At 36.8% G+C, this 27,383-nt stretch overlaps 1 protein-coding gene across 7 annotated transcripts in view; it reads left to right on the top strand.

Moving 5' to 3' along the window:
- The window catches only part of BABAM2 (BRISC and BRCA1 A complex member 2), a 450,161-nt gene that overhangs the window by 166,742 nt on the left and 256,036 nt on the right, over positions 1–27,383 (top strand). For all 7 annotated transcript variants that reach the window (XM_074395641.1, XM_003941529.4, XM_003941528.4 and 4 more), the window contains one exon: positions 476–550. In XM_074395641.1, the coding sequence (XP_074251742.1) occupies positions 476–550 (75 nt within the window). The remainder of the gene's footprint in view (positions 1–475; positions 551–27,383) is intronic.

A 27,383-nucleotide genomic window follows, 5' to 3' on the forward strand; every position in this document is an offset into this window, starting at 1 on the left:
GAAGTCTGACCTTTGCATATAGTTCCAGATATACATACTGCAGACAGGATGGTGGTGTATGCCATCAACCTTGTTGTTTATAAATATTAGTGAAGTGGTCTGAATGCTTTAATAAAAATGAATGTATCCAATGGGTAGGTCTGGCTTTATAGTTTTGGATTAAAAAAAATCATACATTCATATATTCTTTTCATACTTTTAAGAAACAAAAAGGCAATACTGCTACATTATAATTTTATTGTACATTTAAAATCCAGATTTAAAAATTCTAATTGTGCTTTTTAGTAACGAATACTTTAAGAACTCTTTTTGATCCTCCCCTATGTTTCCAACCTTCTTTTCTTGCCTAATGTTAGGAAAACCAAATTAAAGATGCCTGCATTTTGAACAGGTTGAACTTGTGGCCTTGGCTATAATTGTCACTTCATAATCTATTTTTGATTTTAATCTTATTATTGTAACTTTCTTTTTACAGACTGGTGAATTTTCAGCTCGTTTTCTTTTGAAGTTGCCAGTGGATTTCAGCAATATCCCCACGTATCTCCTCAAGGTAAAAATATATGATTATCAGTATGAGACTATAAGTAAACTTTTTAGTAATTATTTAACTCAATATTTGTATGACTGGTTTGTCAGCATTTTGTTCACATGATGAATGCTACTAAAAATATTTCTTATATGAAGTTCCATTGAGCTATTTTGTTTCCTAAAAGCTAAAACAGTAACTTCAAAAGTTATTTAGAAGTGAGTTTTCCATATAAAATTTCTATTATAAGTGAATTAAACTCTGGGAAAAAATCACTTTTATTTAATGACTGGGATGAAAGACTCTCATATAAATTGTCTAATATGCAATATTAGGGCTGCATATTAGTCACCACTCCATTCTACAAACACCCTAGCAAGTGGCTTCAAGGTTCTGGCCCTTGGCTGGACATGGTGGCTCACACTGTAATCCCAGCTCTTTGGGAGACTGAGGTGGGCGGATCACCTGAGGTTAGGAGTTTGAGACCAGCCTGGCCAACATGGTGAAAACCCATCTCCACAAAAATATACAAAAATTAGCCAGGCATGGTGGCACGTGCCTGTAATCTCAGCTATTCAGGAGGCTGAGACGATAATATTCGGTAGGTAGCACTGCATATTAACCATGCTGCACTAAAGGGTCTTTAGTTTTCTTTATGTTAACAGTTGCTCTCAGGCACCTTCAGAGTTAGGCTGTCCAGAAGAGACCCAGAATCCATTTAGAACAGCGTAAATGACATTCCTTAAAATATGATGCAGGCAAAGTGTGGCCTGGGGAACAGCTGTTTTGGGGAGAGGCTTGAAAATGCTTTGCAGAGAAGTAGCATCCAAGTCACTCGGCTGTGGTTGGTGTGAGAGAAAGCAAATGGACTAGGGAGCAAGTTCTGAAAAGGAAGCTTTAAGACAAAGGCCTAGGTTCATCATAGATGAGGATTTGGTTTTGATTTAAGATTTGGCTGCCTTCCTCTGCCCTGTATTTGAACCTATCGTTGTTTAATTGCAATCTCGTGTAAGAAAAATTTCTACCTTCCAAATTTGATGTTGTTCAGAGAGTTAATGGTATTTATAACTGCGTAGAGAGAGGACAGAATCTTTGTACAAGTTCGCCTGCATATTGTACTAATTAGTAAATATTAGATACTAATTTTGATAGTAGTTGTAAGTATGATTTAGTAGAATATAAACTATAGACCATAGTAAAAATTAGAGAATGTTTTTTAAATAAATTTCATCTTTTTTTTGTTTTGGAGACATGGTCTTGTTCTGTCACCCAAGCTGGAGTGCAGTGGTGTGACCATAGCTCACTCCAGCCTCAAACTCCCAGGTTCCAGTGATTCGCCTACCTCAGCCTTTTGAGTAGCTGGGACCACAGGCGTGCACAACTGTGCCTAGCTAATTTTTTATTTTTTGTAGAGAAAGGGTCTCAGTGGTCTTCCCACCTCGACTTCCCCAAATGTTGGGATTGCAGGTGTGAGCCACTGTTCCTGGCCTATACAGTCCATCTACAGAAGAAAATTATTTTCTTTTTCTCTAAGTAAAACATAGGATTTTTATACTTCATTAAAAACTTAGTTTCCAGTTTACTAGTTCTACATTCTTTACCCAAGGGTTGTAAAGTCCAAGTAAGAATGGAAGTCATCAATTTCTGTCAGTTTCTCTACAGTCCTGTTGTGGAAAATATGTATATTAGATTTGTGATTACCAAGCATAAAATTGATTTGATTTTGGCAATTACTATGCCCTATTAGACTAGTAAGCAGTCTTCTAAGAAACCCTTGTAGCACATACTCAGGACCTCCTCCACGTATTCCAGTTAAAACTCTCCTTCAGCTCGTTTAGAGCCAAGTTCAAAAGCAAATGAAAGTACATGATTTATATAATCACCTTAATCCACAATTTACAGTTAGTGTTTTTGTTTTAATTTGTTGTGCCTTATCAGTTTCAGCAGTCTTCCTGTTTATTTGCAATTGATGTTGCTTCTGCTCGTATTCTTGAGGGTCAAAGGAAAAAAAATATTTGTTGGCTTATAATCTCATATTTATCTCTTCGGTATTAAATTACCATAGTTTTTATTTTAAGAATTCTAACGTTATATGCTGTTCTTATTTTCCTTGACAGTAAGTTAAGAGAAGGGTAAAATCTATTTGTCAAAACTGTAAAGTTTTTTAACCCCCACATTACTGTGAAATGATGTCTCTTCTATAGATAAAATGTCTACATGGCAACACTAATGTCTTTCGGGATCTTTAGAGTTCATGCAAAAAGAGTAAAACAACAAGGACCAAAAAGGAGAAACTCTTGTGTAACACAAAGCAACAGCCAAAAAAAAAACAAAAACAGAAACCTACCAGCACACCAGAAACAATCCAGAATACTTGCTGAGGGTTTTAAGATCTACATTCCTAAAGTTGTTGTAACCTTTGGCTTTGTTTTTCAAAGGAAGTTTGCCTTAGGTGCTGCTTTACATATTATTTGCATTTGGATGCTCCTCATCTAATTACTAGGCTTATAACTGAGAGTCTAACTACAAAAATAAACCTCCTGAATTCCTAGGGTTAGGATACTCTTCACCAGCATCAGTAGTTTTACCTTATCATTTCAAGCAAATAAAAGGGAAAGTAGAACTTTAAAATATTGAGATAGCCTGGAGTTTGACTGCATACCCTATTGATTTGCTACAGTGAAATTTCATTACACTACGATGAAGTCATCATCTGCTCATAAGTTCATATTACCAAGTGTGCCTATTTTACCCACTAATAGAATTATTTTATGTTAAAATGAAAAAACCATTCAATATTCAGTTATATGATTTCCCTTAATATTGTACTGTAAATTCATATGGTTCTTACAGGGGATAGAGTGAATTTATTCTGAAGATGAAGCCTGATTTTAGAGTCTGAATTTTACTTTTGGTTGAGGTACATCAAAGGGTCAGATGAATCACTAACATAAAAACAAAAAATATTTCTGTATTTGTTACTATTCTTATTTTGGAGGGGTAGAAATCCAGCATGAGCTCATGTAGACCAGATGAGAAATTTAATACAGATCTTCTTCTTCTGAAGTCTGTATGACAGGAAACAGTCTATACTCAGTACTTTACAGATCAAGCATAGACCAACTTTCTTATGTCTGTTCCACTGTGTTCAGTTGTGTACCCCTGAACTTCTCAACTGGTGTATTTGTGGGGAGAAATCATCCCCATCATAAAGAGGAGATTACAGAAATTATCAAAGTGCAAGTATTCACGACCGTTATGGAACCGAAGAAAGACGGTTTTATAATTGTATATTTTCTCTTAACGAACAGCTAGTCATTAGATGCTGCTGCTCTTAATTTTCTTAGAGTGTGGTGAAAAGTGCTGCATGTGTATTCCTGTCTTTATTTCTGTCCTGAGAATTAGTGAACTGAACAATGTGATGCGAAGAAGGCTATGTTTTTGTTCTTGCTTCTGTTTTCTGTAAAACCATACTTCATAAAGAAGTAGTTAAAGAAAAGGTTTGAATTGTCTACTAAAATTTTTATTCTCTGAACAAGAAGCTCAGAAACTAAGAATATAGTATTTTGAGGGAGAGGAGAGTCTTACTTTTAAATGTGATGTGTGTTTGAATTGGTCACTTAGAATAATAAGCCAGTTTATATAGAATATAGTGAAGTTAAAATCCTAGAGCTAGGAACCCCTTCAGTAGCATCATACAAAAATATGGAGGCAAATTGTTGGATCCCACTGAACTGGAGGGTTAAATAGCACTGATTTCCTACCGATAGTGGATATGGCAAATATAACCCTGCAAAAAAAATCAACATTAACTTTTTTTTGTTACGTAAGAAAAGACCATATTGTTTATGTAGGCTAAATTGTTGTTGGAGTATCTCTAAATTAGAAATCACTGAGCCTTAGCCCAGGCTAGAAGTAGGGCTATAACCAATTTACTATGACTGAAGTACTTGGACTTTTATTATCATTATTTAGCATCACACACTGAGCCCATTCATCCTGATGGATAGCTTGTAGTAATATAGTTCCGCTATGGAATCTGAATCATAACACTACATGGAAATGAATTGGGTGTTAAAAAGCTAAAATAGGTTATTTGCATCAATAGATGAAGCACTCATCCTTCTTCTGAAGTCACTGTGGTTGTACTGACAGTCAGGGCACAATCAGTGCAGACCTCAGGTCACTCTGCCAAGCAGAGGCAACAAGTAGGAATTCAGTTCAGAGTATCAAGACGTGTTCAGGAGCCTAGGATTGGCAGAGAGTTGTGAATAGTAACTATACAGTGGTCTAAGCAGATCACTAATATGGAAGAGAGCATCTGAGTGTCCTTGTGTGCTGAGGTTATCTGATGTCAGAGCAATCTCTTCAGCCTGACATTGGACAGCAGGTTACCTACTTATAGTTTGCTTTCTAATCAAACCTTGTAGCAAATGCAGATATTCACAGAGCCAGGCAAGTACTGAAAAGGAGTGAATCTGACTTGATACCGTGGGAAATGGTAGGGACTGTAATGAGCTAGCATATATGTGCTTCGTCTAAAGGCAGCAGCTACTATACAGCTACAGAGTTATTTTCCATTTGATAATTTGGGGCTGGTGTTGCCAGATATCCAGATGTTAATAAAAGGAGCCCAGAATCTCAGGGTTTGTTGTTGTTGTTAATATGAAAAACTATCTTTTAAGTGATAGCAATGATAGACGTTGTTTACAAACACCGTGCAAGCCAAACAGAACACTTCTGCGCCTTGGCTGTGGCCGGTGGGTTCATTTGTGACCCTTGCTCTAAAATCTGACGGTCTTGTAACCAGGTAAGTGGCAGAAGACTCTTATTTGCTTTCCTTTATTTAGACTGTATTGTGTGGTATTCAGGGAGATCTTACTATGACCCAGTGGATAAGGGAAGGAGAGCCTTGAACTGGAATTCCACTCAGTGTCCTGAGCTGCTTATCAGAACTGCAGCAGAGTGCCCAGAATGAGTTTGGCTTGGTTTTTGAGTACAGTACTGTGCAGAATACCTAAGTACTGATTTTGCCATAAAATGAAACAACAAAAAAGAAATTCAAGTATCATCATTGTCCTCAAAGACCTTATAATATAATTGATAAGACAATTTACTGAAACGTTAAGTGTTAACGCGTATACTACCTGCCCAGTAGGCTTTTTAAAAAGAATAAGTTTTTATGACCAAGTTTGGGCATTAGCTAGACTTCTAAGTGGGGTAGCTTTTGGACAGGGAGGAGGAACAGATCAGGGATGGATGATCATGCAGTCAGTGGTGGGACTGTGTGGACATACTCAATTTGGGGAGTAGGTAGTAATCTAGGTTGCAAGAGAAATTTCCTGCAAGAGACTACTGAGAGATAAAACCAGAAAAAAAAAAGTTGGAAAGATTGAATGTTGGGAGATTGATTTTAGCCTTTATTTAGCAGATAGTCTTAATCCCCTTATAACTGGGTTATCATGGTAAGAGCCTCCTATTTTATTTCCTTGGCTCCATTCTCTTCAGTGCCCAATCTTCCTGCAGTATTACTGTTAGTCTCCTTTAACGCATCTCAAAATGAGTAATACTTTCTTGTTGGCTGCTGCTTCTAGAGCCTCCTCTCCCATGCAGTGTTGTTTCATGCAGCTTCCTAACATGTGCGTTTAGTCTCAGAAAGGCAGCCATCCGCAGTGTCCCGCCAGTGCTGTGAGAATTCCCGATGGTGTCACTTTGCTCCCGTTCTTCTTTCTGGCTTTGAAATTCCTACTCTTTCATCTGTTTGTGGAGAATTCACTTAATTGATGTGAAAATCAGGAGCAGTCCAAAGAAATTCAGGTTACTTGCCTAAGACTGTGTTTATTTGGAGGTGTTGACAGAGTATCTTATTTTGATTATTGGCAGCTGGAATGAGAGAGGTGCTAAGAGGTCAAGGTGGAAAAGAAGCAGGGTAGTGAAACCAAAGTGAACCTTTTGAAGGAGGAGGTTTTGCACACAACTATGGAGAAGCTTGCATTTGGAGGATCCAGTGGAAGAGAATTGTTATATATGTAGAAGTACAACAGGAGCTCAGAGTCATATAAGTCAAGTTTTTTTTTTTTTTTTTTTTTTTTTTTTTTCCTGCACCTGGCTGTAATCATAGAGAAGGTTTCTTAAGTTGTTTTAAGGGTGGGATGTCGTGGCTCACGCCTGTGATCCCAGCACTTGGGGAGGCCAAGGTGGGCGGATCACGAAGTCAGGAGTTCGAGACCAGCATGGCCAATAAAATGAAGCCCCGTCTCTACTAAACATACAAAAATTAGCCGGGCGTGGTGTCACATGCCTGTAGTCCCAGCTACTCAGGAGGCTGAGGCAGAAGAATAGCTCAAACCTGGGAGGCAGAGGTTGCAGTGAGTTGAGATTGTGCCACTGCACTCTAGCCTGGGTGACAGATGAGACTCCATCTCAAAAAGGAAAAAGTTGTTGCTTTAATTTGTGATATACTTAAATGTGATAATTGTATTGATGTACTCTCCTGATAAAGTTAAAGGAAATTTTGCCTGGAAAAATCCATTTCAGGTGGTGCTGTTATTCTTCCACGGAGGAGAAATAGGTAATGGCATGAGCGTTAAAAAACAAAATGTGTGTATGACAGTCAACATTTTGTGACTTGCCATTAAAGATTGAATAAGTTGACAGAGTTTTGAAATTTTTCATTCTTCTCATCTTCCCTTGGGAACAGGGGAGGATTTTGCATTCTCTGCACCCAGAAGAACATTAGACTGATTAATTTTGTGGATGAATTCTTACATTGTCTTTTATTATTTGGAAATGCTTGAAGCCCATTTAGCTTTACATATTTGCTAGAAGGGAAACTGGTAATTTCCCCCAAATATTCTCTTTATTTAAAATCCAGCAAGCTTGTTAGGGTGGTATGTATTGATTGTAATTCTTTTTTAGCACATGTAGGATACAAACACTGTAAAGCTTTCTGATTCTGATAAGAGTATAAATTCAAAGGCTCACCTCACAAGTTTTTCTCTAAACCACAGATTAAATGACTCCTCTGAATTTGAGACTTTTTAGTTGAGGGAATTTTTTGGATTCAGTAAAGTCACACTTAATAATCAGCTTTGAGAGAGAAAGACTGCTTTAACACACTCTTCTGAAATCTGGCTTTAAAGCAAAATAGTCGTCTGGTGCTTGAAGGACCGTAAAGAATTCACACAGAACCCTCATTCTTCTTATCTTAAAGGAAATAATTTCTGTCTAATCAAATAGGAGTGGGTATACTTTTCTAAAAGTAGAAACGAGTACTGGGAAGACAGTGCCATTAAAGTAGGGTGCTGTTTATTCCTGTAATAAGACTAATTTATCCTTGCTAAATTTGAACCAAAATTTGCATTTGAGACTTAATCACAAAGAAAGCAGTGAGATGGTCTGAACACTTACTCTGCAGGGAATTACTGTCTCTTTCTTTATTAAGCAGCGGACCCATGGCTGCTCTCAGTTCTTCGTCCTTGTTCCACCTCCCTTCTCTAGAGAGCAGGCAGGATTTAGGAAAAATATACTCTAGTTCAGGGTCCAGCAGGCTTTCTCTAAAGGGCAAGATAGTAAAATTTTAGACTTGGGTGCCATATGGTCTCTGTCACAACTACTCAACTCTGCTTTCATAGCATGAAAGCAGCTACAGACAATATGTAAATGAATGAGTGTGGCTGAGTTCCAATAAAACTTTATTTTCATGTTTGAGATGATGGATATGCTAATTACCCTGATCTGATCACTATACATTATGTGTATAGAAACATCACTATGTTTTTCATGAATATGTACAGTTATTATTTGTCAATTAAAAAAATACAAATTTCTAAAAACATAAACAAAACAACCTTGATTTTTGAAAACAGGCATTGGGCTGAATTTGGCCTGTGGGTAGTAATTAGTTTGCCGATCCCTTTTCTTGATTATGGAGGGGAGTGTTTCTTCACAAAGGCACCTGGTGCATCATAAATAGATAAGTAAAGGGATTTGGCTCAGTGGTTTTTATACGATGGTCTCTGTTTATATTTGATTAGTACCTTCAACTCTGCTGAAGTCTCCTTTCCTCTTCCTCCCTACTTTTTTTTTTTTAAACCATCCTTCTTTTATTTATTCAATTTTCTCTCTTATTTTAAATAATCTGTTAGTAACATGGTCTGAAATTTTGTGCCCACCTTCCCCCAAATGTATATGTTGAAATCCTAACCCCCAAGGTGATGGTGTTAGGAGTTAGGGCTGATTAAGTCATGAGGGTGGAGCCTTGGTGATGGGATTAACACCCTTATGAAAGAAACCCTAGAGGGCTAACAGGCCTGAGGATACAGTGAGGAGGCAGCATCTTCTCAGCTTCCAGAACTGTATGAAACAACTTCCTGTTTTTTACACAATTTATAGTATTTTGTCAGCTACACAATTTATAATATTTTGTTATGGCAACTGGAACTAAGATAGCTATGCACACCACACGGGATTGTTGGGAATATTAATGAGATAATAAATACAAAGTAGTTACTTAAAGCAATTCTGAGCTTGTTGTGGGTACAGAATAGAAACGGTTTGATTTCATTAAATCATTTAATTTTTATTTCAAAATATTGAATGTATTGTGGGACTAAGCACTATTCGTAATAGCAAAAACATGGAATCAACCTAAATGCCCATCAATGGTAGACTGGATGAAAAAAATGTGGTACATATACACAAGGGAATACTGTGCAGCCATAAAAAACAATGAGATCATGTTCTTTGCAACAACAGTGATGGAGCTAGAAGTCATTATCCTAAGCAAACTAACATAGGAACAGAATGCGAAATACTGCATGTTCTTACTTGTAAGTGGGAGCTGAACTTTGAGTATATGTGGATACAGAAAAGGGAACAATAGCCACCAAGGCCTACCCTAGGGTGGAGGGTGGGAGGAGGGTGAGGATCAAAAAACTACCTGTCAAGTACTATGCTTATTTCCTGGGTAACAAAATAATCTGTATACTAAACCCAATGACATGCAATACACCTATATAACAAATCTGCACATATACCTGTGAACCTAAAATAAAAGTTAAAAAGAAGAAGAATTTCATTGAGATCATGACAGAGTTATATTTACTACTTAATTTTCCTCTCTTCTGATTTCTCTTGTATAGAATTCAAAACTTAAAGTTTTACTTTGCCCCAAGTTTCCAAATATGATTTATGGTAATTCTGACAATGCTATATATATATTTTTACTAAAAATAAAGAAGTCACAGGTAGTTTTTTGGAATGTAGATTGGGGTAAGCCATTACAGAAAACGCAATGGAGGTTTCTAAAGAAATTAAAAATAGAACTACCAGTAATGCCTCTCCTGGGTGCATAACCAAAGGAAATGAAATCACCACTTCATAAAGATCTCTGCACATTCATGTTCATTGCAGCTTTAGTCACAGTAGCCAATATATGGAAACAATCTAAGTGTTCATCAGTGGTTGAATGGATAAGGAAACTGTGTTACGTAGACATTTTGAAATATTATTCAGTCCTAAAAAAGAATGAGATCTTGCCATTTGCCACAACATGGGTGAGCCTGGAGGATAGGAGGCAAAGTGAAATAAGCCAGACACAGAAAGAAAAATATTGCATTATATTAACTTGTATGTAGAATCTTAAAAAAAATTCAAATATATGCACAGAACAATACAGAGGTTACCATGGGTTGGGGGTGGTGGTGAGTGGGGAATGGGGTGATGTAGGATACATCCTCTGTGTACATCAGAGAGTACAAAGAGCACCTGTGTGGGATGAACAAGTCTAGCACTCTACTGTGCAACAGGACTCCAGGTTCTAAAATTGTACTGTGTATGGAATTCATGCTAAATGAGTAGGTTTCACCTGCTCTGGCCATAAAAACAACAAAAAAAATGGGTAACTATGTAAGATGATGGATATATTAATTTCCTTCACTGTAGTAACATTTTTATTGTCTGTATATGTCCCATAACATCAGATTGTATGCCTTAAATATGCACAGTAAAATTTATTGTTTTAGAAAAGAGAGCTTTCCTCTTTTGGCTTTCTTGTATTGTTTTACAGTTTATTTTAAAATTTTTTATGGTGTGTTTCTATTTTTCAAAATTTCAATTTTAGAATGTAGGTATATCTCAAATGATTGGTCTGCTTTGCTACCATGTCCCCATTTATAGTGATTGTCATTTAAGTACAGTCTATTCTGTAACATGAATTAGTTCGTTCACAATTGGTAAATAGTAGAAGCCTGTCAGTATAATGCAAAAGCAGCCATGGCTTATAGTTGATTTTTCTCTAGCACATTAATTATTTTGACCACTAAATAACAGCTGCTAAATGCAAAGTATGCTAATATAGATGAACAGAGCAAGCTTTGGAAGAATATTGTATTATTTATTGTATCACTTATTATTGGGAATATAGCATCACAAGTACATTAATATTTTACTGAAATTACTTTGAGTTTTGTCAGTGCTGTGCTTACAAAGTTGTGCAGGCCTTAAGTGGTCTATATTTTCCTCATAAGTCTCTTATTTTTAGCATGTAATTTACTAGAATGCAATTTTTTAAGGAATGCATATATCATATTATAGCAGCAACACTTGTATTTTAAAACTTATAGGCTAGGCATTCTTAGTCCTTTACACTTTCCATATATGTCGCAGGTTTTTAAATCCTTCTCCATCTTCATACTTCTCTTTAGGGAGTATTCCAGATTGCTAGCATCTCTCTTAAACTGTGGTGCCCAAAAATAAGCACGAAACTCCAGGGAGGGTTGATCAGGTCAGTGTTTATTAAGACTCTGAGCATCAACATTAATTAGTACTTATTGAGTTTGTAAAAGACCATACTTCCTTGTCTTACTAATCCAGTTTTATGCAGTTAGTTTTTCTAAGCCAGTGTGTAAACTTAATCCCTTCATATCAGGTTTTCAGATTTGCCCTGTTTTTTTCAGTCCATTTATGAGGGAAGTCTTGCAACCTGTAATCCAGAAAGGGAAGTGTGGATTGGAACCCGGTAGCACAGTGAGGTTAACAGGATTATGGGATGTGATCACTATAGGTGACCATTTTTTATCTGGAACTACTTTTCTCTATGGTTGTGTTTTCTTCACCCACATCTTAAAGGTGCCACTTGGCACCTGACAGAGGTTGTGCCAGTTTGTTTCTGTCATCTGTTCTCATTACACCAGTTTCATCAATCAGCAGACCTACAACTCAAATAAAAGTAAAAGCTGATTAGCTGTGTAAGGTGACTACACAGATAATAGTATAATGCATGTCAGAATAATAATTATTAAGAAAAGTACAAAGTTTACTAGGTGGGTGAGAAAGGATTACACCTGGCTGGGAAAAATCTTTATAAAGGATGTGACATTTGGAATGGGCCCTGAAAGACTTGGTTTTGTTAAAGAGAAACTAGACATAAAGAATAAGTATTATTTTAGGTGGCAATAGTAGCACAGTTGGAAAACAGTTCAACAGTCCATTTTGGCTAAATTTTAGAACGTGTATGCAAAGTAGCAGGAGATAAGAAAGGAAAGGCATTTTAAAGATGTAATGATTTAGCCTTAAATACTTAACTCATATTTTAGTCATTATTTTTGAGTAGGGGAGTACTACAATTGGAATTGTATTTAGGAAGAGAAATCTGCCAGAAACATGATAGAAAATGATGGAGAGGAGGAAGGAGGCAATGAGGCTGGAGCCTGGATCCAGACCTGTTATCACAGTCAGGGCTCAAGGTCATAGAAAACATCAAGGCTTCAGGTGACACATGTTTTAGATTTGCTGAAGTGTGTATAATATATATACATTGTATAATTTAATTTGATATACCAGCTGGAGTGTGTGGTTGCCTAACTCAGTGATCAACCTGGGAGAATGAGGAGAGGAAAGGTGCCAAAACCTTCTAACCAGTACTACCCAAAGTGTATCAGTTTTGGTTCTTGATGAAACAAGCACAGCATTGAGAGGGTTTAGAAACATTGAAAGTAGTTGACAGAATAATCATATATCTGTTGAATCTAATGCTAGAAATGTTGGGTTTGTATTTTGTATGTGTTTTAAAAGATTTCTTTTTCTAGTAATTCACTTTTAATGTATTTTAGAAATTGATCAGTTGGTGATGGATTAGAGAGAAACAAAGAATAACTGCTCCTTCACTGTGGATAGTTTGAGAACCATTATTCTAGCTTGCTGTATGCCTTCTATGGCTCCTGGTTGCCGTTGTCTCCCTTATCCTCAGATGCAGCAGTCTGAGGTGTCTCTGAGGTTTTTTGGTTTTATTCTTTTTGCCTGGTTTAGTTTTACACTCATTGTCACTCAGCATGCCCCTCCTTTTAATTTTTATTTATAAATACATTCCCAGGATTTGGCATAGGAGAAGGAGCCTGCAACCCTTGACTTGAATGACATTTAATACAGAACTGGAAGAGAGGGATTTTTTTATTTTATAAAATATTTTAAAACAGATTTTAACAGTACACGCATACCTTGATCTAGTTTAATGACAAAATAATGTCACAAAGGGATCTAGCCTCTTTCATTTTTCTGAAGATCCATTTTCTTCCTTGCATTTGTTTGTTGCAGATTTGTTTTCATATTATGATCATATCGTAGAGTTGTGATGTGTGAAACCCAGAAATAAGATTGGTGTTTCTCTTTGTTTCAAGATTGCTGATAAGCAGTTTGGCTCTCTTGAAGCAGGATGGGACATGGTTTAGATTTGTCAAACTTTGTGTTAACTCTAGGAAGTAGTCTGCAATGCCTTCAGTGTCTGTTCAACATGTGAGTACTTCATGAAAATACTCTTTAGCAGAAGATCCCCAAATATTGATAGTATTGGCATTCTTAGTCTCTTTTCCATAGACCAGCACCTCACAAGTATGGTCCCAGGACTGCTGGTATTTCCAGGACACTTTCAGAGAGTGCATGAGGTAAAAACTATTTTCAAAATAAAATTAAGAATTTACATACCTCATGAGTGAATAGTGGAGTTTTCCAGAGGCTACATGGTGTGTTATATCATCACTCTGATAGCCCAGCCCATACTTGCTTGTGTGTTCTTGCATTTTAGAAATTTTCTCAGGTTTCACGGAAGTTTATTCAAGAAGAAGTAGATAATCTGAATAGCCTTGTGTCTATTATAGTTAAATATGTTCCCACAATGAAAACTTTAGGCACAGATGACTTCTCTGGTAAATTCCACCAGTCATTTAAGGAAGAAATAATACAGAAAATGTTTCAGAAAATTGAAAAAGGGGGAATGCTTTCTAACTTGTTCTGTGAGGACAGCACTACTTGATAACAGAACTCAGGCAAAGATATTACAAGAAAAGAATACCCCAGATGAATCTGTCTCATAAACACAGGTGCAAAATTTGAAATCAAATTTTAATGAACTCAATACATAAAAAGGTTGAAAAATTATGAACAAGTGGAGATTATCCCAGGCATGTAAGGTAGGCTGAATGTTCAAAAATCAACAATATAACTAATCATATTAACAAACTAAGAAAGAAAAATCGTGATTGTCTCAATAGACATAGAAAAAGTATTTGACAAAATCGAATATCTTTTCCTGATAAAAATTCTCAGGACTCCAGGAACAAAAAGGAACCTCCTCAACCTGATAAAAGTACATCTATGAAAATCCTATAGCTAGTGTCATACTTGATGGTAAACGACCAAACGCTTTCTCTCTAAGATGAACAAGGCAAAGATGTTTACTCTCACCAATTCTACTCAATGCTGTGGGGCCTGGCCAGTGCAATAAAGCAAGAAAAAGGAATAAAAGACATTTAGAGTAGAAAGGAAGAAGTAAGATTATCTTTTCACAGATGATACTGTTGTCTATGTCAAAAAGCCTAAGAAAATTACAAAAAAGCTTCTAAAACTAATAAGTAAATGTTGTAATGTTGCAGGATGCAAGATCAATATATAAAAATTAATTATATTTCTAATTATTATATGCTAACAAGTAATTAGAATTTTATATTTTAAAGATATCATTTATAATAACATCAAAAATATGAAATATTTAGAGATCAATCTAACAAAAGATACGAAGGACCTTTATGCTGAAAACTATAAAACATAGTTGAGAGAAACTAATGAAGATCTAAACAAATAGATATGTCATGTTCGTCTGTTGGAAGACTTAATCTTGTAAGATATCAGTTCTTCCTAAATTGGCATATAGATCTGGCACAATTCTAGCAAGTTGAATTCTCAGCAGAAATTGTAAAAATTGACAATCTGATTCTAAAATTTATTTTGAAATACCAAGGGCCTAGAATAGCCTAAACAATTTTGAAAAAGAAGAACAAAATTGGAGGACTCACGTTCCCTGATTTCAAAGACTTATTATAAAGCTACAGTAATCAAGACAGTGTGATGATGGTCTAAAAAAGAAAAACATACCAGTATAGATCATTGGAACAGAATAGAATATTCAGAAATAGATCCACACATACATGGACAATTAATTTTTGACCAAGGTGCAAAGGCAATTCAGAGGAGAACAGATAATCTTCAACAAATGATGCTAGAACAATTGGAGATATATATATATGTAAAAAGAGAAAAGGAACTTCAATCCATGGCTTGAAAAGGCATATATATATATATATATATATATATATATATATTTGCTGAGATATATATACATATATATATGTAAAGTTTAACTGAAAATGGATTATAGCTCTAAAAGTAAAACCTAAAGCTATATAACTTCTAGAAGAAAACATGTGATAAAACCTCAATAACTTTTTTTTTAAACCTGAGTTCTAATTTCAGATATGCTAAATGTCAACAGAGATAGCACCCATAAATAGGAGCTCTTTGGGATTCTCATTACTTGTAGAAAGGAGTACCAAACCCTTTGAGAACTGCTGCTGTAGACTTTTTGGCCTGTTGTATTTCATAGTAGATTCAAAACAGCATATAAACATTTCCAGGATAGTTGGCCAGGTGTAGTGACTCACACCTGTAATCCCAGCACTTTGAGAGGCCAGGCGAGGTGGATCACCAGAGGTCAGGAGTTCAACACCAGCCTGGCCAACATGGCAAAACCTCGTCTCTACTAAAAATACAAAAATTAGCCAGGCATGCTGTTGGGTGCCTGTAATCTGAGCTACTTGGGAGGCTGAGGCAGGAGAATCGCTTGAACCCAGGAGGCGGAGGTTGCTCTGAGCCGAGATCACACCACTGCACTCTAGCCTGGGACAGAGCAAGACTCCATCTCAAAAATAAATAAAAATACAAATAGAAACTACAAAACAAAAACAAAAACAAAAACAAAAAACCCCCATACATTTCCAGGATGTTATCTGCTTCATAAAACTTCTGCATTATCAGCAATGATATTTGTACTAAAAAGGCATTATCAGCTCACATCAACATAGAGCAACACTGAGAGCTTCACTGATTGCTCTTTGAAATCAATCCTTCTTAAAAGCCGCTAACATCTAGGGTTTAGAGTCATTGGTTTAGGTACATTTGAATGAACACTCCAGTGTAGAACTATGAAGTGTTTGTCCTGAGGGTTTCTAATGTCTGCCATTCTGTGTTATGACTTATAGCCACCTACATATTCAAAGGGTATGTGGTTTAATGTCACCACTAGCACTTAAGAGGCAGACATTGGTCAGAATCTTACCATTGTTATAGAGGGCAAAGCTACATATTTGCCTTTTACCCTCACAGCCAACCCGTAAGGGGGCACAGTGAATGTTTGTTGTTTTTGTCTGCCTAGCACCTCTCTTCCCCTTCTTCTTGTAGTAGTATCCCATGATTTTCCCTCCATTCATGTGATTCTGCTAGGACTGTCTAGCACAGTTTCCCTTCTGCCTGGCAGGGGTTAGTTTAAGAACTGGATATGTGAGCTAAGCTTGCCTTGTCAGAGTCCTTCCTAAGACATCTACAAACTGAAGTAGGAAGGGAAAATCCTTTTCTTTGCTGAGATGTTTGTAAGCTCGAATTGAGTCCAGAACTTTAAGCAGCTGTGTTTCTCATCATGTGGGAAAAGACTCTAGACAGCACTGTCCAGTAGCGATATAATACAAGCAACATATGCAATTAACATTTTCTAGTAGCACAGGAAAACAACTAAAACGAAATAGGTGAAATTCATTTTAATAATGTTTTATTTAACCCATTATACTCAAAATATCATTTCAACATGTAATCAAAATAAAAACTGTTAATGACTCATTTTATGTATACATATTTTGTGCCAAGTCTTTAAAATCCAGCGTATTTACCTTTTACCATCTCTCAATTCAGACTAGTCACATTGTAGATACTCCATAGCCACATTTGGCTAGTGGCTGCAATATTGGACAGCGCAGCTCTACACAGTGAGAATGAAGGAATCCAACATGGAAAATGATGAGTGATAAAGATTTAGAGAGAAAGAGTACTGTCAGTGGTGAGATTTTTTGTTTTGGTCCTTGAGGTTTGAGGAACTATTTTGGTTCCAGCTCCTATAACCAGCTCTTCTTTGGAACTTTTGAGCCGCTCCCATAGTTTTCCAATAACTAACCTTTTTTTTTTTTTAATGTGAGTATGATTTGGGTTTCTGTCACTTATAATCAAAAAAATCTTTACTCAACATTAAGGCATTATTATCCTCATTTTTTTAAGATGAAGAAACCTAAGCTGAGAGAAGTTAAATGGGTTACCCAGGGTTATCCTAAGTGTATATGGCAGGGCCTGGATTTCATTTCAGGTCTGTCTCACTCAAAAGCCCATGCTCTTTCTACCCCAAGAGACTGCCATGGAAGCTTCCTGTAGAGCAAGCCCTTTTCACTGCACGAAGGGTTGGGATTTCAATTCTTCACGTATTTGTTGTAACCTCTGATACAGTGGAACTGTGAAAATGCTTATTTTTTTTTACAGGCACTTTTTCATGGGGACCTGTAGTAGTCCTGTAAACAAATTTCACCTTCTTTTCTTTCTAAAAAAGTGATGTTAGCAAGTTACTTGGCACTGAATGGAACCTAGTTTGGTACGACATACCTTGTGGGCATCTGTATGCTGTCTTGTAAAATGGTGGAGTCATCTAATCTTGTTTCATTTGAAATATATTGGCCTGTCCAGGAAAGTTTATTAGCACCCCTAAACAATAACGTCATTAAAGGGCAAGACTTAGAAGCCTTGTTAAGGCTGTGTATGATCTGTTTTCCAACCTGAATGAAGTTAAGCAAATTCCCATAAGAATTTTAGAATGATTCAGTTTTTTCTAGTTACCATAAATGATGTTGCAAAGAGCTGGAAATCCACATGAAGCTATTCTTTTTTATTTTTCAGAATCAGCCTTTTGATTTATTCCTATACTCTAATGTTCAGTTGATGCTTGATTCATTTTAGAAAGCTGTCATAGAACCATATACTTGAGAATTGACATGCATGAGGCTGAAGTTTTATGCTAGGGCACCCAGGCAATCCATAATTGTAGTAAAGAAACATATACGTGGCCTGGCCTGGTGGCTCGTACCTGTAATCCTACACTTTGGGAGACTGAGATGGGTGGATCACCTGAGATCAGGAGTTCAAGACCAGCCTGGGCAACATGGCAAAACCTTGTTTCTACTAAAAAATACAAAAATTAGCTGGGTGTGGTGGTGAGTGCCTGTAATCCCAGCTACTTGGAGACTGAGGCAGGGAGAATCACTTGAACCAGGGTGGCAGAGGTTGTAATGAGCCGAGATCGCGCCATTGCACTCCAGCCCGGGCAATGGAGCAAGACTCTGTCTCCAAAAAGAAAAAAAAAAAACACCATATACTTGAGGGTACACAACTAAAAGTTCAACTTCATTTATTTAGCACACCATCAGAAGTTTCATTATTAGACAATCATAACAAATCAAGGCAGATTAACTTTAGTCAACACTGTAATGTAAATCTACCCCAAATTAAAATCTACAAAGCAAGAATCCTGACTTGTTTATAGGTTTGAGGTCTGCACCTGTTACCACTATCACCTTTTCTCACTTAAAAATTCCACTGGTGCTTCTTTTATGCCATGTATTAAAAATAAAAAAAGTAGATACTAAGTTTACATTGAGAGTGTTTCTAGTCATGATCCCGCCAGTCTGCTGTGGCTTAGGTACTATGGCTAGCAAAATATTATAATGCCATGAAGAACTGTGCTTATGAGGTCCTGGCTGTGACAGGAGCCACTCCTTGGGTCTGGTTCTCCTTTAATATCGCCTCTATTATTCTAAGCCTGAGTAGTCTGGGATGAGTGAAAGGAAACTATATCCATCCATACACACACAGCTTAGAGGGACTTCTAGGATAGCTGACAAAGTTCTATTTCTCTACCTTGGTGGTTCTTTAAAGGCTGTTTGCCCTTTAGTAATTTGCTAAGCTATAGATAAGTTTTGTGTAGTTTTCCATACAAAAAAGGATTCATCAATTTATTCAGCAATATTTATTGAATTGTGACTGGGTGCAGTGGCTCATGCCTGTAATCCCAACACTTAGGAAGGCCAAGGCAGACGGATCACTTGAGGTCTGAAGTGATCTCGAGACCAGCCTGGCCAACATGGTGAAACCCTGTCTCTCCTAAAAGAAAAAAATAGAAAAATTAGCTGAGCATGGTGACACATGCCTGTAGTCCCAGCTACTCAGGAGGCCGAGGCAGGAGGATCGTTTGAACCTGAAAGATGGAAGTTGCAGTGAGCTAAGGTCATGCCACTGCACTCCAGCCTGGGCGGCAGAGTGAGACTCCATCAAAAAAAAAAAAAAAAAAAAAAAGCACAACGATAATTTGTTACTCTGAGTCAGGCATTGTATTTGATGCTGAGGTATATATGTTGGTAAATATGATAAATGTGGTCAGTGTCCTCACTCTACTTATTGGTCATATCAGTAATATGACAGGTTAAAAGGATTTTTATTCTTTAGTATATTGTTTGGGAATATTATTACAAATATTTATATTTGAAATCACTGATACCCTTCTTTGAAGACATGTATTGATGGGTTATATTAGTTATCTGTCACTGGATAATACATTACTCAAAACTTAGTGGCTTAAGACAATAAACATTCATTATCTCACAACTTTTCTGGGTTAGGAATTTGGGATTGAGTTAGCTGATAAGTTGCAATTCAGTGTCTCTCAAGTGGTTGCAGTAGTAATCTGAAAGATTAACTCAGGCTGGAGAATGCACTTCCAAGGTGGTTCACACACATGGCCGTTGTTAGGAAGGCTTGTGTCTCATCACTTCGGCATCTCCAAAGGCTCCTTCCTCACAACATGGGGCTCGATTTCCTCCATAGCAAGCAATCCAAGGGAGAGTGAGTGAGGAAGACACCACAGTGCCTCCTAGGACCTAGTGTGAAGTCTTATACTGCCACTTCCTTTTACTCACTTCACTAGAAGTTATTTAAGTCTAGCCCACACTTAAAGGGAATTATCTACACCATTTGAAGGTAGGAATATCGAAGAGTTTGTAGACATTTTTATTTTATTTTATTTTATTTTATTTTATTTATTTTTGAGATGGAGTTTCATTCTTGTCGCTCAAGCTGGAGTGCAGTGGCACAATCTCGGCTCACTGCAACCTCCACCTCTTGGATTCAAGTGATTCTCCTGCCTCAGCCTCCTGAGTAGCTAGGATTACAGGTGCCCACCACCACGCTCAGCTAATGTTTTGTATTTTTTAGTAAAGACAGGGTTTCACCATGTTGGCTAGGGTGGTCTCAACTTCTTCTCACCTCAGGTGATCCACCTGCCTCGGCCTCAGAAAGTGCTGGAATTATAGGGGTGAGCCCCCATGCCCGGCGTTTTTTTTCCTTTTGTTAAAAAATTTCCTATTAAAGAAAAAAATATATATGTATGTGTATATATATATATAAATGATTTAATGATAATGTAGACAAGTTCTTACATTATTTGAGTGGACCTTGCATTTTCTTCTTTTTTTAAAAAAAGAAACACTATGATCCACCATTGTAGCAATTAAAATCTTAAATCTAAAGGAAACATAAAAGGAAATATAATGCTAGAGCTCATTTTATTTTTATTCAGTACATATATATTACTTGGTATGATGAGACTATCGTAATAAAGAATAGGAACAGACTTCTGATTATGTAATAGCCTGCAATTATTTTTATGGCTATTGCATTCCAATTTTCTTATGCAATATTTACAATGTGCATGTGTAGCAAGGGCACAAAATACGAGTTGTAACAATCCTTACCATAAATCAGAATCAAAGCCTTCAATATAACATTTGTGACCTCCCTTGGCTGCCGCAGACAACCTTTGTTAAGAATACATAAAATACTAGGTTTACAACTCTGTGGTGGATTTGGGATTTTAAGTTCTAAAACTTAATTGCTCCCTACCCCATAATTAAAGATTCTGTCAAGAAAATTTGATATTAGTTTAATTGTGAAGACGGTAAAAAACTCTTTATTCTGTTTTAGAAAAAAAATCCACAAGATGTTTTAAATATTGTATTAGTGTACTGAGAATTTCAGCAGATTATAACTACAAAAGATTATGATTCAGCCTGAAAACATAACCTATGGAAAATCATCAACTGTGCAGAATGAGCTCTTCCAGATGACAGATCTTACTAAGAAAACCTGCCAATGAAAGATAGAGAATGCTAGAAGAAAAAGAATCCCGTTGACTTTCAACATATGGCCCTGACACCGACATATCTTATAGTTTTTAGTGAATAGCAACCCAAAATAACTGCGTTGATAAAAACTAAAAAAAATGAGTGCGTGAATTTAAAAAATTCTGCTCTTTTTCCCCGCTTTTATTTCAAAGGATGTTTTAATGGAAAATAAGTGTGCATGTGTCTGTGTATGAGAGTGTAAAGGGGTACAGCTTAATCACATTTCCATTTTCAGGCTAATAGAGACTGCTGGCAAACTGAGAATAAAGATAACTATCCATGCAAATTTACATATTAGTGAGAACAGTTTCTTCATCATCATCTATTAGCCTATTGTTTCTCTCAGCTACATTATACCCCTGCATTTGTTCTTCTCTTCCTCTCTGTTTTCTCTAGGCATTTCTCTTATATCCCCTTCGTTAGTTAGCATTTTCAACAACTGCTTAAAAATAAAGGGTCCACTAGTAATTATCTGGTTTACTTACTTGCTATTAGGAGATTATACAATATGTCAGAATGTTCTGTAATTGTTAACTCATGTATTCATTTTCACTTTTTCATGCAATAAATATTTGTTGAGTATCTACTACATACCAAGCACTGAACTAGAGAAGTCCATAGTTTACAGGCTATATCCTGTCTGATGTACTTCCAGATGTCCTTGGAATATAATGGATTAAAGAGTTGCGGAAGTTAAACTTACAGGTCAAGCCTACTTCTAACATTTCCTTCCCTGAAATGGAATTGAGTCAGATATGCCTTCTTTCTAGAGAGCTCTGAGTTCTTCCTAAATTTCATTAAGATTTCCTTGCCACCGTGAGAATTGTGGTGCTACTAGAGCAGGATTGGCCCAGCGGGAATATTGACTGCCAAGTAAATGCAAGCAGTGGATAAATGCAGACACACAGTAATGTCAGTATTTTATCTCTGTTGCTTATTGGTTGCATGCCTTGGTTTCTTCATCTGAAAAAAATTAATGAGTCTGTAACTACATACTTCCAAGAGTAGTTGTGAAGGTTAAATGAGTTAATACATGTAACTGGTTAGTTTGGGCTACCACAGAGCTCTCAATGAATGTTTTCTGTTGTCATTCTTGTTACTGTGATTGTTATAAAAATTCATGAATGTTTCCTTTTTGAGATAGGGTCTCACTCTGTTGCCCAGGCTGGAGTCCAGTGGTTCAGTCACAGCTCTCTGCAGCCTCCAACCACTGGATTCAATCAATCCTCCCATCTTAGCTTCCAGAATAGCTGGGACTATAGGCACATGCCACCATGCTAAAAATTAATTCTTAAAATAACAGGACAAATATTTACTAATTTCTGTGATTTATACATTAAATCAAATATGAGATATTAAATGGAATCCACTTAAAAGAATTAGACCTACTCTTAGGCATACTTTCAGATAGCTTCATTAAACCTAACTATAATCAAATTACTTTTTCGATCTAGCTTTCCTTACTGCTCTAAGAAAATCTTTTAATTTGCACAACAGCTTTCTAGTGTCTGTTTTGCCTGCTTCAGGGTGCTATGAAAACTATCCCCTCTGTAAGGTAACCTGCAAGTTTTTATCTTTGAGAGCTCCTATTATAATGCCCCATGCATGTCTCTTTTTCTGTGGAGTGAAGCTACCTTGTCATCTCTCACCTCCAATGGCCATAAACTGGCTCTCTTCAGAAATCCCCAGGGAGGTTTTTATTTTATTCAGTAAAGAAAGAAGCAGCGTTTCTGACTCTCCTATTCCCCAGCTCCAGGTAAAGCTTGCTTACTCCTGCAGTCTTTGAAATACTTTTCTTATCCATCTTACCTTGTCAACAAGTTGGCTTTGTACTGAAAGATCTTTTCTAAAAGAGGTCAAGCATTCTTTTCTTTATATGAACATTTAAAACCGTGAGAAGAAAACTGTTTAATTTGTAAAGTTCATTGAACTTTACTCTCAAGTAAAGATACACTCAAGATTTGTGCACTTTAGTTTTTGTATACCTTTAGAAAAAATGGTGTTAAATCACAGTTAAGCCCAGAGCAAGAGCTCAGGCTCTTAGTCAGATCATAGCACATACCACCAAGCTCTGAGTGAGATCATGGCACATACACCATTTACTGTGTAACCTTGGCAAGTTACTCAGCCCCAAGCCTCAGTTTTCTTAATTATTAAATGAGAATAAGATCTGTCCCAGATGTCACCTTGCTAGAGTTCTTCCTTCTCTCCATATGCCCCACCCCAATAACAACTTTCTTCCTCCCTCTAAAAGTAGCCACCATTCTGACTGTTATGAAGAAACCCTTGAAATTCTTTGTTTTGCTCACTCAGATATCCCTCAGCTATGATTCAGTCTTACCCATTGTTTTAAATTTGATGTCTTCTAAGTCTCTTTTCATTTATAGATTCCTCCTCTATTTCTTTCTTTTTCTTAGTCATTTACTTATAGTTTCCCACAGTCTAGATTTTGCTTATTGCAGGCTTATTGTGCAGTTCAGCATGTTCCTATGTATTTACTGCCAATTGGCAGCTGGATGGGAAGGCTTAATTAGATCTGAGTTCAGTTCCTTTGGCAGTGTTATTGGTGGTGATGTGTTCTTTTATCTGAAGGCACATATTGTGTGATTGTCACTTGTTTATTGTAGTGGTAGTAGCTATTGGTGCATAGTACCTAGATCCATTAATTCACTGGGGGTTACAAAATGGTGATGCTATCACTTTATCATTCTCTATTCATTTATTAGCTGGAAGAATTTTGTAAGGACATGTTTCTCTACTATTTGGTTATCCAGTGTTACAGTTCATATAGGAAAGGCAGGATAAATACTTGATTCTTTTGTATGTTCAGTTTTCAAGGTAATGAATTGGTCTGTCATTCTTCAAAGTTGATGAATTATTTATATGTTAAATTAATTTTAGCTTATGACTTTAAATATATTTGGGTTTCAATTTATTGCAGTTCTTACCCTTACTGAAATTCATTCTCATCTTTGGCCACCAGTAGCCTCTTCAGGTCAGCTCCTGAGTTCTTTTGACACGGCCCTAGTAGTCTTTGATGTCTGCTGTGCCAACATGTTTGAAATTCATTTTGTACATTTCCTGACCCAAATCTGAAACTAAACTTTTTTTTCAAACCTGGATCCTGTTTGTTTCGTTTTGAAACAGGGCCTCACTCTGCTGCCCAGGCTGGAGTGCAGTGGCACTATCATAGCTCACCATAACCTCAAACTCCTGGCCTCAAGCGATCTTCCTGCCTTGGCCTCCCAAAGTTCTAGGATTACAGATGTGAGCCATTATGCCTAGCCTGGATTCTTTTAATGGGAAATATTTCGCTATCACAGTTTAGGCTCTTGGTATGCTCATTGCTACCGGATTGATTATGGTTTCTGGGTCTTTTCATGGTACAGAGCTGGAAAATACATATTTGACCTGTTAAATATAGAAAATTTTGAACATATACAAAGTTAGAGCAACTACTGTCCCATAACCCATTACCTAGTTTCAATAATTATCACAAGGCTAATTTATTTCAACTCTGTCCCCTCTCGTCTCCCAAACTGGATTATTTTGAAACAAATTCCATACATTTAATTCTACCTGTAAATACTTCAGCTCCTGTTCAGTTTTTAATGCCATCCTACCTTCTCTTTCTCTCCGAGATTGAGTTCTTGGGTATTGAGCTGGCTCTGCCATCTATCAGGTAGGACTTAAGGTCTCTAGTCCTCCCCTTCTCATCTTTTGAGTAAGGCACTGTTCTAGATGATTTCCAAGGTTTCTTACACCTTAAACCATTTTTCTTTTTTCTTTTTTAAAAAATAGAAATTGCTGGGTATAGTGGCTCACACTTGTAATCCCAACACTTTGGGAGGCCAAGGCAGGAGGATTGCTTGAGGTCAGGAGTTTGAGAACAGCCTGGGCAACATAGTGAGACCTTGTCTTTACAAAAAAATTTTTTAAAAAATTATCCAGTTGTGGTTGTGTGCTTCTGTCATTCCAGCTACTCAAGAGGCTGAGGTAGGAGGACCATTTGAGCCCAGGAGTTTAAGGCTGTAGTGAGCCATGATTGCACCAGTGTACTCCAGCCGGGATAACAGAGCAAGACCCTGTCTCTAAATAATCAATAAGAAATCTGTTTACTTTTTTGTTTTTTATAAATACTTGTTCATTGTAAAAAATGTATGAATGCATGTAAAATAGGAAGGGAAAAACTCATGAAATTCTACTCCCTAGTAATGACCATTGTTAATAATATGATATCCATCAATTGAGGCTCTCGGTAATTTTCTTAATTGGCTTATTTTAGTTAACTATGTATTGTGGACTCACCACGTCCTTGGGGGGAATAAAATGTTTGCCCGATATTAGATTGTTTTTAACTTTTGGGGTGCTGGGGGAGGTACTCTTACAAAGAGTGCTGCAGTGAATGTCCATGAGCACACAGGCATATATATCTAATTGCTAGTTAGGATAGAGTCTTATATGTAGTATTGCTGGGTCAATAATATCCAGGTTTTTAGATATAAATATATTTACATATACATAGATACATATTTACATACATATATATATATATATATATATATATATATATATACATATATGTAACTCCCAGAAGATTTTATCAGTTTACATTTCTTATACTCAAAGTTCTGGTCATACTTGGAACAAATTGCTGGGGCTCTTAGGAATTGGGGTAGTGGGCAATTCAGAGAGTAGACATAAATTTATTTGTGACAGATTGCTGTTCTCTTACCAGGTGTTTTTGGCCTCAGCACTATTAATATTTTTGGCCAGATAATTCATTTTTGCTGGGGGCTATCTTGTGTGTTGCAGAATGTTGAACAGCATTCCTGGCGTCTGCCTGCTAGATGCTCCCAAGTTGTGACGGCCAAAAATATCTATAGATGTTGCCAAATATCCTCTGGCGGGCAAAATTACCCCTGGTTGAAAACCACTGAATATTTCTTCACTCAACAGATACAGAGTGCTTTTATGTATTTGTATGTTTGTGAATAAAACAGGATTTCTACTTCCCTAATCCCTGTCTAAGAAGTAATGCCATATTATACTATCGATAAATCTTCAGTGGAGTGATTTTCCTTTCTGTGGACTTTCTCACTGTCTTTTGTCTTTACTGACCTCCATGGCATTAGTTGGGGCGAGGGGAGGTGAAAAGTGTGAAGTACGTATGGGACAGAATAGTCAGCCAAGCAGACCAAGACCAATGGATGGTTGCCTGTTCACCACCTGGAAACTTTCCATTTATTTAGGTGAATTTAGAAGCTTTTGTTTGAGATGTAAATTTTCCTTCAACATAATAGGCTTTATTTATGCTTCTGGTGTACATCTCACTAAATTGATATTCGTTAAAGAAGTTCATTCTTCTTTCAATATTTTTTGGAAGTGGGAGGTTTGATATAGATCAATAAAAAGGAGGGGCAATTTGATGGAGCTTCCCTAGGAGATGCCTAGAGTAGTCAGATTTTTTTTCAGTTCACTGACCCTTTGGGACACATCTGCATTGAGGCCTGAAGATTTTCCATACTACAAAGTCTTAAGGCAGCTGTTGCCCTGGTCTGCCTCTGTTTTTAATATCAAGTGCACCCAATTTAGCTAATACAAGTTCCAACAAGCAAGCCTTTTTCCTTGATCACAATGGAAACTTTGGACTTAGAAGACTATGCTGGAACACACAATTGTCTGGATTGGACCGCATCTCTGTAAAAGCTGAGAAGGCTGTTTAGGTTTTTGTTGTTGTTTTTTAAGTGCAGATTAACTGGGCCTTCAGGCTCCTAACAAATTAGTAATGGAACTTTATAAATAACTTTGAGGCCCTACCCCTCTAGTAAACAGGGCTCCCAGTACATAATGCTATTCCCTTCTAAGCAAGGAATATTTGTATTTAGGTAAGAAAGGATAAAAGTAAGGGTAAAGTTCAAAGTATAGCCACTATAAAAACAAAAACACCACATTTCTCTCTCTCTCTCTCTCTCCATCCCCCCCCCCACTTTGTGTGTGTGTGTGTGTGTGTGCACGTGCAGTGTGTCTTTTTAGGGGCCATCACCTGTTTTTGCTTATTGTGTAAATCTAATGTCTTATAGTCTTGATAGATAATGGAAAATCATTGTGATTAATTGCTTAATGCAGTATGCAGTATTTGCTACTTGTATTTCAAAAGTTACTGCAAATAGGCAGCAGTTCAAGTGTTTTTTAGAATTTAG

Source organism: Saimiri boliviensis, chromosome 1, assembly GCF_048565385.1.
Source record: "Saimiri boliviensis isolate mSaiBol1 chromosome 1, mSaiBol1.pri, whole genome shotgun sequence".
NCBI classification, from domain to species: domain Eukaryota; kingdom Metazoa; phylum Chordata; class Mammalia; order Primates; family Cebidae; genus Saimiri; species Saimiri boliviensis.